We start from the raw sequence: 13,608 nt of genomic DNA, 5'->3' as shown, positions 1-13,608 counted from the left end.
TGTTATTTTTCAAGCTTTATACCTGTATCAATATAATTTGAAAATCTTAAAAATCATTCCTTAAATTTTGTTTTTCTCCAAAATATTCTTGTGAAAGTAAACCTACTGTTGACAACATTTATCAAATGTATATCCCTGTACAGTATTTATCAATGAAATAATTCCTTATATCTAATAATTACTGTAACAATGTGGCAATACTATTGGTTAACATAATTATTATACTATCATTATCATTATATAGTTTAAAAATAATCACAGAATCAATTCATGACTCAACCAGTTGGTCATTAAATAGTACTATAAATATGTTAATATCATCCACTATAAAAAGATGAGATTAAAATGGGTAGTTCTTAGGCAAGATTTTTAAGTACAGTAATGTATATATATCTAAAGGGTAATCACCTCAATTAATAACACACAGTTTCTCAAATACTAAATGACAGTAGAAAACCAAAACATTTGAAAGTTCCTTACTTGCAATAATGATGAGAGGTATCACAAACCAGACATAGATGAAACACACTAACATCATCTGACCCACAACCATCAGGAGGCCTTGCAGAATAAACTCCAAAAAGAATGGCACACGGACATCCACTGTGAATCACACCAATAATGTACACATTTTACATAGGCTTATATCTGAGATCTTTGTCAAAAGAAAGCATCTTGTACTGTATATGCTAACAATATTTAAAATCTCCAGAGTTGATGTACCATGATTCTATCGATATAACTTCAAAGGCGATCTTTATGTTTCACTCCAGGGTCCCATTCCACAGTACTGTGTTATGTAGTTTATTTATCTTTTCCACCTTGAAAAATTTTATATAAAATGCTATAAGAACATAGTGAATTATACCAATTGGCTGGTCATTACAAAAGAGGGAACATACCACTAATGACTTCATAATGGACAAAACAATTATGAACATAGCATGAAAGTAACAGTTTCTATACTCATTTTTTAATCAGTTTCAGCCTTAATATACTCTCCTGATTTTATTCTCATTATCAGCACTAAAGAAATGTAAAGTCTCCAGTGTTGCATTGAAATCAATTCAAAGTTGAGGGCTAAATTATTATCTTTTCACAAAGTTATCCATGCAGTGGCTCCATTATAGCAACAGAAGAAATACAATCAAAACTATTAACTTATAACTTCTATAGATTTAGAAAGACAGGAAGATGATAGATTAGTGAAAAGAATGTACAAGTAAAAGGCTTAGGAGGAGTGGAAGACCTAGAATGTGTCTGATGGATAGATTGTGTGAAATATGTATTGGAAAGGAAGGACCTCAATAGCCAGGAAGTTTGTGTGCATGTACAATGGGGCTCAAGTTATTGCCAATAAACCTTCTGTGTAAGTCTGTACATCAATTAATGATGTGAAAGTTTTTCAGCATAGGAGACATAAATGTATGGAAGTATTTTACATAAATACATCAGATTGCTCTTACAATAATTCACTAGGTTGAGAGCTAGTGCTTTACACAAGAAGAAAATACTGAATTTATACACAGGAACAATACTATTTTAATTCAATAAAGCATAAAAGGTCTCTTTTTTAATGTTTAAATCAGGTATTATGGTAAAGTGATGAATGAATACACTGAAAACAACTACTGTAACTTACATTCATCTAAATCCCTTGAAAATCTGTTGATTATGCGGCCACTTGGAGTAGTGTCAAAGAAACTGATAGGGGATCTAATAATACTCCAAAACATGTCATGATGAAGTCTTGATGATCCGGAAAGCACTCTGCAATCAAGATAGAGTACATTAAAAATCATTACCATCAATAATATTATTGGGGGTTAGATTTTCCTTTAAGTGGCTAAACATGGGATAAGTGGTGTGAATACAAGCAATTAGATATAAAATATATTTCAGATACACAGGAATTTTGTTAAATTATTTTGAATGAGTTAACAATCTTTGGCTGGCAATGACTAATGTCCCACTTGGGTTGGAGTTCTCTTACTTGAGGGTACGTTAAGGCGCACTATTCTTTCTTATTTCTATCTCTCGTGTTTTGTTAAAAATATTTAGTTTATATGGGAAATATTCATTTTTATGTCGTTGCTGTTCTTAAAATATTTTATTTTGCCTTGTTTCCTTTCCTCACTGGGCTATTTTCCTTGTTGGAGCCCATAGGTTTAAAGCATCCTGCTTTTCCAACTAGGGTTGTAGCTTAGCAAGTAGTAATAATAATAATAGTAATAATAATAATAATAATAATAATAATAATAATAATGAAATACTAAAAAGAAGAAATTACAATTCACCGGTAAAATTAAAAAAGTTAACCATGTGTTCTCTAGAATGATCCAAATACAGTATTCCTGGTATACGACATCAAAGTTCTTTAATAACAAAAATTTCAAGGACCAAAATCTGAAATAATGGGAAGATTTGACTGACGAGATAACATTTCATTAATCAATTTCTGGGGCGGCCTGTGACGGCCGGTGAGAAAGGTCCTTCCTTATACCTTTCCTAATATAAATCTTCCAAATATACTAGAGAAAGATAAAAGCATGGAATGCAGAGGTTACAACCCTCGCGCGAACACCTTGTAGGTGTCGTGTATTAAACAAAGGCGTGTGAAAACCACTATTCACAGGTTGTCTTCCATTTAGATAATCCCTTCATCAATGGGGAGGGCCGTGACAGGCCCTAGAGAACATGGTTGAACTCCCCAACGACACCTACCACGCGCGCCCTCTAGGACATCCTTCTGTAATTGGACTTGCATCAAGCCGAGTTTTTTTTGGGCACAGTGTTTTTTCGAAAAGTTTTTCGTTATTTCAACATGACTGACGTTGTTACTTCACCCTTACCAATGTTAAGTACCATAGTTTGTTTTGGCAGCTTTTGGCAGTACCGGGCATTTGTTCTGTTTCCAATATGGTGGTTTTTAGTTTTGGAAGCGATTGTCCTGCCGAGGTATCGGCAGCCATTTTGGGTATGTTCGCTTCGGTAAATTTTCTAGTTATTTTTGCCCATCTGGTACTCTGTCAGCTAGGTTATATCACTTACGTTTTATGGCCTTTTATGTTATCATTAATTATTATTAGTTTTTACTATGGTATTTATTTGCTTGCAAGTCCAATTTGGACCTACGAAGAATAGCGATTTAAAGATAGCGTTTTAAAGCATAGTAGCGATTTAAAGCTTTGCGATTTAGTCTGTTAATTTGTACCCTGGAGGGTTCGTTTTAGACTATATCCTTGTTTATTTGTTACGTTGTCGTTATTCTTCGTTATTACTATTACTAAGAAAAAGCAATCAATTTTATCAATTTTCTTATCTTATTGTGTGATGTTAATTTTTAATATGTAACCTTGAGAGCGAAAGCATAGAGTGCTCGTTTCCTGTTCTACAGGTATGAGTTATCCTTTCTCTCGTTTTCTTTGAGTAAGAGAGGTGAATTTCCCGTTCTCCGTTTTTATACGATCAAGGGTTATTCAGGCCTCCTCTCAGTATCAGAGTTGATGATAGTACGTTTAATATTATAAACGATTTATTGATGTGGTTACTGTTAATATAGCTAACACTATTATTAGGTACGTTAGTGTACGAGTCATTAATTGGGGTCGTTTTATACCGACACCCTTAGCTCCGCCTTGAGTTATGCTCCGCTATAATGGATACTCATTGGGTGAGAACTAGTTATCGTTCCGGAGCAGATTTTTGGAGTGCAACGGTGAAATCCGGCACTCGGACTCCGGCTGAAGCCTTTTACACACGAACCTTTGTCATGTTTGATCACAATTACACCGTTAAGGCCCCCGTTTTCATCGTATCTCCGGCTTCACTGGAGATAACTCATTCATTGAGGTTAATGTTATCGTACCGGAGACGGTCACGATATCACGATGACGGGCCTTTGCTACCGGACCTCCGGTAAAAACAGAGATCAAGCAGGAGTCCAGAACCGGAGTTAACAGTGTGATACCGATGAAGTTTAGAGATTCATGCTACGTGGTTACTGGTTTATATTATAATTTCTTAATTTATTAAGGTGTTAGCTACTACCATACTCACACACAATTAAGATTTAAGTGTTTCTGATTCATAAGTCAATGACAAGAATCTCAAGGAACATCCAGACTTATGTCTTCTTTCTTTTTACAGAAAGTCCGCTGCACTGCCAGGGGCTGCTCCGCTGCCTTTACTGATCCCATGGGGCATGATCTATGCCGGGCCCATGCCCATTGCGCCATATCCTTCTCTCGGGAACCGGGACAAGCCCCCTATACGATATGGTTTCCGGAGTCATGCATGCTCTGCTATGAGCTGTCAGCCCTACTCCTGAGCGAGGAGGTAAGTTGGTTCTAGTGTCCCTGTTAATATCCTTTGCGAAGAATTAATTGCTCTTTATATATTGACTTCAGTTTTGGCTTCATCATTAATTCCCCTCTCCTCTTTCAGGCTGATGATGAATCTCTCAGGGAGGCGAGAGCTACTCTCCGGCCTTGGGTGTCAGGGTTTGGGAGGAATGCGCCGGCTGGCGCACCCTATCTCCTTTATGGAGACATGGCTTCTCGCCTATTCCCAGGCTCTACTACTGCAGCAGTTCCACCGGAGAAAGCGGCCCCCTTAATTGAAGTGGTTAGAGCAACCATTCTAACTGAGGAAGAGGTTTTAGTGACGGAGGCCGAGCCCTACCTAGGTCTGGACGAGGAACCCATGGATGAGCAGGTAGGTGGTGTGGAGTTGGTGGACCCCCTTTCACCCCACACTCCTTCCTCTACTACTTCCTTTCACGGCTTTGATAAACCTACGGCTTCTCCTCGAGGTCCCTCCGTTCCTGTACGACCCAAGGTGAAGCCACTACGTACCTTTAGGCCTTCAGCTTTGCCATTATCAGTGTCACCGGTTCCGGGACCCTCAAAGGATCCTGATGTTCATATTACTATACCTAAAACCGTGACTCCTAAGAAGTCAAAGTCCACTAAGTCCAGGGCTTCGTTAGAGGATCAGGCTCGGGAGCCCCCTTTATCCGCCGCCATGGTCAGGGATATTGTGAAAGAACAGATACAACAGTCTAGGGCAGACCAAGGAGCTATGACGGAGCTCAAAGATATGGTGGCAAGTCTCATCCGTTCCGGAACTCAGATGCCCCCTCCTTCAGCCCCGGACGCATCGAAGTTACCTCCCTTCGAGAAAAACAACCCTTGGAGGTTTGCCTTACATGCTCCATATATTGATGGTGCCATAACTCAGGGCATAGGCACCCGTCCTCTAGAGGACTTAGAATTTTACCTTCCGGGACTAGAATTCCCACTCAACGGCTTCGTCCAATTGAAAGAACATGCCTTGATTAGGTTAGACAAGGTACCGAAGGAAACGGTAATATTCCCTAAAGAGCAGGCCCAAGCTTTCTGGGCCAGGATGTTGTCAGACTGGGGGTGCACTAATTCCAAGCTCACCCCACACAAAGGAGCCTACACCATATTTACAGCTTCTCCAGTTATTACCTTGCCTATTACAGATAAAGTGGCAGCTCTTACTTTTCAGGCTATCAAAGAAGGTTCTGCCATGCCGGCTCTTAAAGAGACCGATCCCACCTCCATGCTCATTCCGAGTACCGTTACTATCTGGGATGATGCCCCCGCTACTTTCACAGTAGGGAAGTTAGACCCAGACTGTGCCTCTAATCTGTTCTCCGAGGAGCTTCCTAAATTACCAGATATTCTTCTCAAGACTGAGTTTGAGGCACGGAATAGGTTGGCTAGGTCTCTCCACTCCATTACCTCCGTGGAGTCCCTAACCTCACTTTATCCGACCGAGACCTTGTTCCGGGTATTCACAAAGAACCTGTCTCTGTCCTTCCAAATCGACTTACACGAGTTTTGTTCGGCTCGGGTTAGTTGCAGGAAGCACGTTCTTTCTGAGGCCTCGATCAGGCATGAACCGAATAGGCTGATAGCTTCCCCCTGCTGGGGTAAGAACCTTTTTCCTCAGGAGGAGGTGAACAAAGTACTACAAGACGCTGCGAGAGCAAATCAAAATTTGCAAGTGAGGTGGGGCCTCACTGCCAAAAAGAGGGTTGAAGGTCAAAAACAAACCTTCTTCAGGAAGAAACAGAGGTTTGCCCCTTACAAGACGAGCCGAGGTCACTACCAACAATCGCCGATTGCCCACTCGTCTTCACAGTCTCCCACTGCTTCGTCTCCTCTACAGCCGAAACACCCTCAACAGGTGGTCTACCTCAATGCTCCCCCAGGTACCCAACCCAACCCCGTTTGGATGCCCTCACCCGCATACAACCCTAGCTACGGACCCTCAGGTCCCTTTCGTGGACACCAGAGAGGTAGCTACAGGGCTAGAGGACAGTTCCGTCAACGAGGCGGACCTAGGACAAGGGGTTCTCGAGGAGGGAAAGAACCTAGATTCACTCCCTCGCAATGATATAGTTCCGGTAGGGGGGAGACTTTACCACTTTCGAGACCGTTGGACCTTCAGTCCGTGGGCTCACAGCATAGTCTCCAAAGGCTTGGGGTGGAAATGGTCACAAGGTTCTCCTCCTCCACCAGTGACCTTCTTCCAGAGACCCACAACCATTCTGAGAGAGTACACCACCGAGTTACTAAAGAAAAAAGCAATCAAACGGGTTCGATCGCTGAAGTTCCAAGGCCGCCTGTTCACAGTTCCGAAGAAAGGCTCGTCGGCATTGAGAGTGGTCCTGGACTTGTCAAAGCTAAATTCTTACATCCTCTGCGACAAGTTCCGGATGTTGACCATCTCTCAGGTACGTACCCTGCTTCCCCGTGGGGCCGTCACCACCTCTATCGATCTTACCGACGCCTATTATCACGTACCAATAGCTCGAAACTTCTCTCCTTACCTAGGTTTCCGTCTAAGCAGGAAAGCCTTTGCATTCAAAGTCATGCCCTTCGGCCTCAACATTGCACCCAGGATATTCACGAAACTGGGAGAGACAGTGTTAGAACAACTCAGGAACCAAGAGATTCAGATCGTTGCTTATCTGGACGATTGGCTTAGTTGGGCTCGGTCAGCCCTGGAGTGCAACAGAGCTACGAAGAAAGTACTTCGTTTTCTCGCCAACCTGGGATTTCAGGTCAATCTCCAAAAATCCCGCCTACTTCCATCAGACCGCTTCGAATGGTTAGGCATACAGTGGGACCTTGCACGGCACAAGCTGGTTCTACCTCCCAAAAAGGTAAGAGAAATAGCTTCCAAGGTCAAGAATTTTCTAAAACACAGACAGGTGTCCAGAAGAGCCTTAGAAAGAATCCTCGGCCTTCTTCAATTCGCTTCAGTAACATATCGCCTATTGAAAGCCAAACTCAAAGACATCAATCGAGTTTGGAGAAAGAGAGCCACAGTACCTTTAAGAGACAAGGTCTCAAAAATCCCCTCTGTCTTGAAAATGAGATTACAGCCATGGTCCGAACCGAAGAACCTCTCCAAATCGGTTCCTCTTCAATTCCCACCCCCACAAGTGACAATTCATACAGACGCGTCTCTGAGTGGATGGGGGGGTTACTACAAACGTCAGATGTTTCAGGGCTCTTGGTCACCCGCCATGAAACACTTCCACATCAATGTTCTCGAAGCCATGGCAGTGTTCTTGACCCTGAAGAGGCTCTCTCCTCCGAGGTCGACCCACATCAGAGTAGTGTCAGACAGCACAGCCGTAGTACACTGCATCAACAGAGGAGGATCCAAGTCACCCAACCTGAATCAGATCCTGGTCGCTATCTTCGCCTTGGCAGCAGAAAAGAACTGGTTCCTGTCAGCAACCCACCTAGCGGGAGTCCAGAATGTGATAGCGGACTCACTATCCAGGACGAAACCACTGGAATCAGAATGGTCTCTGGACATAAATTCATTCCGGTGGATACTCAGGCTGGTTCCGGGCCTTCAGGTAGATCTATTCGCAACTCAGATGAATCACAAACTTCCTTGTTATGTGACACCAAACATGGACCCTCAGGCTTATGCCATAGACGCATTAACCCTGGATTGGAACCATCGGAGGAAGATTTACCTATTTCCACCAGTGAATCTTCTAATGAAAGTATTGCACAAACTACGCTCCTTCCGGGGGGCAGTGGCCTTAGTAGCACCTCACTGGCCAAAGAGCAGTTGGTTTCCTCTCCTCCTCGAGCTGAAACTCCGACCCTTCCGGATTCCATTCCCCAAACTAACCCAAGTAATTCAAACACAGACTGTGTCAGATTCCTCAAGGATAGCCAAAACCCTAACTTTGTGGACTTCATGAAGTTTGCAGCTCATAAAGACGCAAACATTGACCCGGAAAACGTTCTCTTCATCGAAGCGGACAAAAGGGACTCGGCAATTCGTCAATATGATTCGGCTGTTAAGAAATTAGCAGGTTTCCTAAAGAATTCAGACCACACTCGTATGACTCCGAATTTAGCCATCTCGTTCTTTAGGTTCTTATTTGACAAGGGCTTGGCAGCTAGCACTATAACTACCATCAAGTCAGCTTTCAAGAAGATATTCCTGGTTGGGTTTAACATTAACCTAGCTGATACCTATTTCTCATCTATTCCAAAAGCATGTGCTAGGCTTCGGCCGTTGGATCGGCCGCAAAAAGTCTCTTGGTCTCTGAACAATGTCCTCAAACTCGCGTCGGACACTGACAACGAGTCCTGCTCTTATATCACTCTGCTTAGGAAGACGTTATTTCTATCAGCTATGGCCTCAGGTGCTAGAATCTCAGAACTAGCAGCGCTCTCACGTAACCCGGAAAACATAGATTTCCTCCCTACAGGCGAAGTACTGCTTACCCCAGACAGAGCTTTCCTAGCTAAAAATGAGGACCCGCAAAATAGGTGGTCCCCTTGGAAGATCATCTCTCTTCCCCAGGATCCTTCGCTGTGTCCAGTCACTACTCTCAGGACCTTTTTAGCTAGATCTGCCACCCGCTCGTCTGGCCCCTTATTTATCAGGAAACAAGGTGGTACTATGACCATTCAAGGTATCAGACAACAAATCCTCTACTTCATTAAACATGCTAACCCGGAATCATTTCCCCATGCTCATGATATACGGTCAATAGCTACCTCTATCAATTACTTCCAGAACATGGACTTTGATGACCTTAAAAAATACACGGGTTGGAAATCTCCTATGGTTTTCAAACGCCACTATCTAAAGAACTTACAGGCCCTTAAATACCCTACGGTTGCAGCGGGGAGTCTTATCTCCCCCCATTAATCTCTGATTATTTCTTTATTCCATCTCTTCTCTCCTCCCTCCTGACCACCTCTCACACCACATCGCCACTCTCCTGGGTGGTTCGTTAGCCCTAAATTATTTTGCCATGTTTAATTGTTATGATTTAACTGTTATTGTAATTACCATTCCTGTAAAGTTTAGATATGCTTAGACATGTAAGGTTGATACCTTTTACGACGGGACACTCAGGTGATCCCTGGTCCTCATATTATTTTAGCATTACATCCCCTATGCCTATGGCTAGTTTATGATTTATGTTTACTTACAGTATTATATTATTGCCTTACATGGTGTTTGTTTTCTCCTTATTATGTTATTAATTTATTGGGCTTGGAAGGCATTCTCTGGTACATTCTCACCGGCCGTCACAGGCTGCCCCAGAAAAGGGATTTTGACGAAGGAAAAATCTATTTCTGGGAAGAGGCCTGTGACGCCCGGTGAAACCCTTCCCGGTTATTTGATACGGACCCCACCCCTCTTTTTTCCTTGCCAAGCCATATGTTCTTGCAGAAGAATGTCCTAGAGGGCGCGCGTGGTAGGGGTCGTTGGGGAGTTCAACCATGTTCTCTAGGGCCTGTCACGGCCCTCCCCATTGATGAAGGGATTATCTTAATGGAAGACAACCTGTGAATACTGTAGTGGTTTTCACACGCCTTTGTTTAATACATGACACCTACAAGGTGTTCGCGCGAGGGTTGTAACCTCTGCATTCCATGCTTTTATCTTTCTCTAGTATATTTGGAAGATTTATATTAGGAAAGGTATAAGGAAGGACCTTTCTCACCGGGCGTCACAGGCCTCTTCCCAGAAATAGATTTTTCCTTCGTCAAAATCCCTTTATTCTTCAGAAGACATTTCTTTTGGTGTAATAAGTCCTTCAGGTAGGAATAAACTTGATATAACACCAGAAACAGTGGGGAAAAGGTTATTACTAAACAAAAGTTCATGCTTATTACAAGGTAGAAAATTCCTATTTAGCAAAGATCCTCCAGCCTATAACTCAAGGTTCTATCTCAATCTCGATGATAACATATTTTTCCATACTGTGCTAAATAAATCACCAACATAGTTAATGTCAAATATATTAACTTGAAAGGAGATCCCAAGGCTTTTAAACTGATTCTGAAAGATAATTCTGGCTATCTTTACTTAAAAAATTTCAACTATGGAAGTAGAGTACGGTTTTATGAAAATTTTGTTGAAAGAAATATTGTTCACTGAAAAAGCAGGAGGTTATAAGCCCAACAGGGAAAAATATGGACATAAATAAACTACATGAGAATTAATGAATAATGATTACAAACAATCTTAAAATTGGTAACAATTTTAAAATAGCTCAATGAAGAGAGACTTATGTCAGCCTGTTCAACATAAAAACATTTGCAGCAAGTTAGGACTTCTGAAGTTCAACCAATTTTACTAAAATTAGTTGAAAATTGACACTTGGATACATACCTGAAAGTAACACCTGTCCCCTTGATAACACCGGTGATCAAAAGCATCACAAAACTCATGATATAAACCAACTGGTACATCCATAAATCCGGATGATCTGTAACACTACCAATTAACTCATCATCCGAGACAGTCAGGTTATACAGGGTCATGTTAGTTTCACGCTCTTCTCTCATCCCGTCACCCTGGAAAAGGTCAGTACTCTGAACTTACCACAGTATTTCAGGGTGCATAGAATGATTGATTAGCCAATCTACACACAAAAAATAGACTGTATTCCACAAAATATTAAACAGAATTGCCACAGTTAGTCAACAAAAATACAGTAGTATAAGCATAGAGACTTCTTAGAATGAGATTTTACTTGATTAAAACTATATGGTACAAAAAAGTAAATCCAAAATATTGACAAGAAGATTTAGAATTCTTCCATCCCTCAGCAAAACTAGGGGATTTCTATCAGTGAGTTCATTTGACTATGAAGTCATGAACATACTGGCAATAAAACTACAAGGGTCAAAACACGGGCAAGTTTAATCTTTAGTTACGGTTACTACTCCAACACAGAATAACATTCCAAAGAAATGCTTAAAAAGATTCAAAAAAACTATTATATAATCTTTTAATATACACAAAAACAATACAGACTTGTTTTCAATAAGAAAGGTAAGCATCCTGAGAAGGACATAGTGATCCACTTGATATGAAAGTTTCTGTATAAAAAAATTCATGACACAAAACAAGATACGAAGATTTTTCACCTCAAAATACGAAAAATTTTTCATAATATGAAACAAGATTCGCCTGACCGCCGAGTATAATTTTAAAATTCACGCGCCATCAAACTGTAAACTTGCCACCATTGTCCTGGTCTCCTGTTGGTTATCTCCCTAACTTTATGCTAGTTACCCCCGCAAGATCCTGCTCTCCTATTTCATATCAATCAGTATATTTTCAAGTTAAAACAACGCAATGAACAGTACTGTATTGTGAATATGTACTGTATATACATTTGCACAATGCTACTATGTATATCAAACATTGGTGATATATTTTTGTTCCATTTCGGTTAATAAATAACAGATCGTAACATATTTTCTCTTTTAAATGTCATGATTATTTATTTACAATCAATTTTATATTAATAAGTACATTTATAAATTAAAAAACACAATGAACAGAACATCATTCTATGTACGAACACAATGCTACTACAGTATGCATATCAAATACATCAGCGATATATTTTTCTTTCATTTCAGTATATAAATAACAGAATGTAACATTTTTTCCTTTTAATGTCATGATTATTCATTTACAATTAATTTCATATCAATAAGTTTTTTAGATAAAAAAAAAAAAAAACACGATGTATAGGACTGTACTGCATTGTGTGTACAGTATGTACAGTACTGTATGTACGTACGCACTAAGCTACCACACATATCAAAACATTAGCGATATTTTTTTTTCATTTCCGTAAATGAATAGCGGTTAAAAACCTATTACTGTACAATTAACGTTTATTAATTCTACAAAGCAAGTGCACATACAAAACACCAATGAATCTTGCTTGTATTACGATAAAATAGCTTAAACATACATGTGAAAAAACATGTAGGTTATTTATTGATGTATCACAAAGGAATATTAATTGAACAATACAATAATTACTGTTAAAAATATGTGCAAGTTGAAGAAAAGGGGTTGTTTATGCTTGATAGAAACCTACCTATCGATAGTAAGGGTAACTTTAATAATAGTACAGTGCATTCGGTACTGTATATTTTGTATACGCACAGTATTGTACTGTATGTATTGTATTATTTTCCATTTATCATTGCACTATGTTCTAATAACTACTTCATTTACAGGTATTAATGGTTAGGTTAGGTATTGAGTGATCCAAATGGTTGTATTTCATTGTGGTTAACACAGTTTAGCTTTTTCATAAAATCTAATGTTGTGTTTTTGTAGGGCTTAGAACGAATAGGGCGATTTACTTAAAAAACGTGACTCATCATACGAAAAAGTCACAATACGAAAGCCACTCGGAACAAACTAATTTCGTATCTAGAGGCATTACTAGTTATACTGCACCCAGCTACTTTTCAATTGGTAGTGCTGTATGTTGTTTTTTTAATAACTGATGCATTGGAATCTTAACTCTTTGAAATGACATATTTCTGATGTAAAAAAAGAGCAAACAGTGAAGCAGTAATGACTCCAGTCTCATAAAAAGTCAATAATCAATACTATGAAGACAATAGTTAACACAAGGAATTGATTAGCTCATGTTTCAACTTTGAAAAAAAAATTCTTTAAGATATTTTAATAACGATAAAATGCTTACTTGATCAAGCCATGTTTGCAACCACACTGCATTGAACATCCTTGAGAGTGTGAAAATAACAATGGCAAAGAAAATAAGGCCAACTATGCACCATCCTCCACAGACCTGTATGAAATAAGAAGAAAACATTACAAGCAAGCCTTAACTACACAAAAATATCAGAATGAGAAAAAATACAAATATGGCAAAAATAGGTTGTGTGACCGAATGGTCAAATGAAAGTAAAATCTAATGAATTTCAAAAGGGTTTAACCTATATTACAGTCTGCTTCAGCTAAATGATAATAATTATAAATATTATGATGCAACTATCAAGACTAAGCATATATCTCACATAAAACTACAGTATATCCAACTTTGGTAAAACTTTCTTATTCTCATTACTATTATTATTACTAGCAAGAATTACAACCCTTCTTGAAAAAGCAGGATGCTACAAGCCCAGGGGCTTCAACAGAGAAAGTAGCCTCGTGTAGAAAGGGAATAATATAAATAACAAATAAACCATTATATAAAAAATAATATAGCCTATCAAGATCAATAGCCACTTT

At 39.7% G+C, this 13,608-nt stretch overlaps 1 protein-coding gene across 3 annotated transcripts in view; it reads right to left on the bottom strand.

The window, feature by feature from the left end:
• Nucleotides 1-13,608, bottom strand: part of LOC137653532 (ATP-binding cassette sub-family C member 5-like) — a 157,132-nt gene that overhangs the window by 14,032 nt on the left and 129,492 nt on the right. For all 3 annotated transcript variants that reach the window (XR_011046510.1, XM_068387007.1, XM_068387008.1), the window contains 4 exons: nt 13,058-13,162; nt 10,705-10,889; nt 1,643-1,770; nt 481-603 (listed from right to left, as the gene is read on the bottom strand). Coding sequence is in view for 2 of the 3 variants with exons in the window: in XM_068387007.1 (XP_068243108.1) it covers nt 481-603; nt 1,643-1,770; nt 10,705-10,889; nt 13,058-13,162 (541 nt within the window). In the remaining variant the exon portion in view is untranslated. The remainder of the gene's footprint in view (nt 1-480; nt 604-1,642; nt 1,771-10,704; nt 10,890-13,057; nt 13,163-13,608) is intronic.

Source organism: Palaemon carinicauda, chromosome 14 (genome assembly GCF_036898095.1).
Source record: "Palaemon carinicauda isolate YSFRI2023 chromosome 14, ASM3689809v2, whole genome shotgun sequence".
Lineage (NCBI taxonomy): Eukaryota > Metazoa > Arthropoda > Malacostraca > Decapoda > Palaemonidae > Palaemon > Palaemon carinicauda.
Note: the sequence above shows the minus strand (reverse complement) of the source record. Positions and strands in the feature narration are given on the sequence as shown.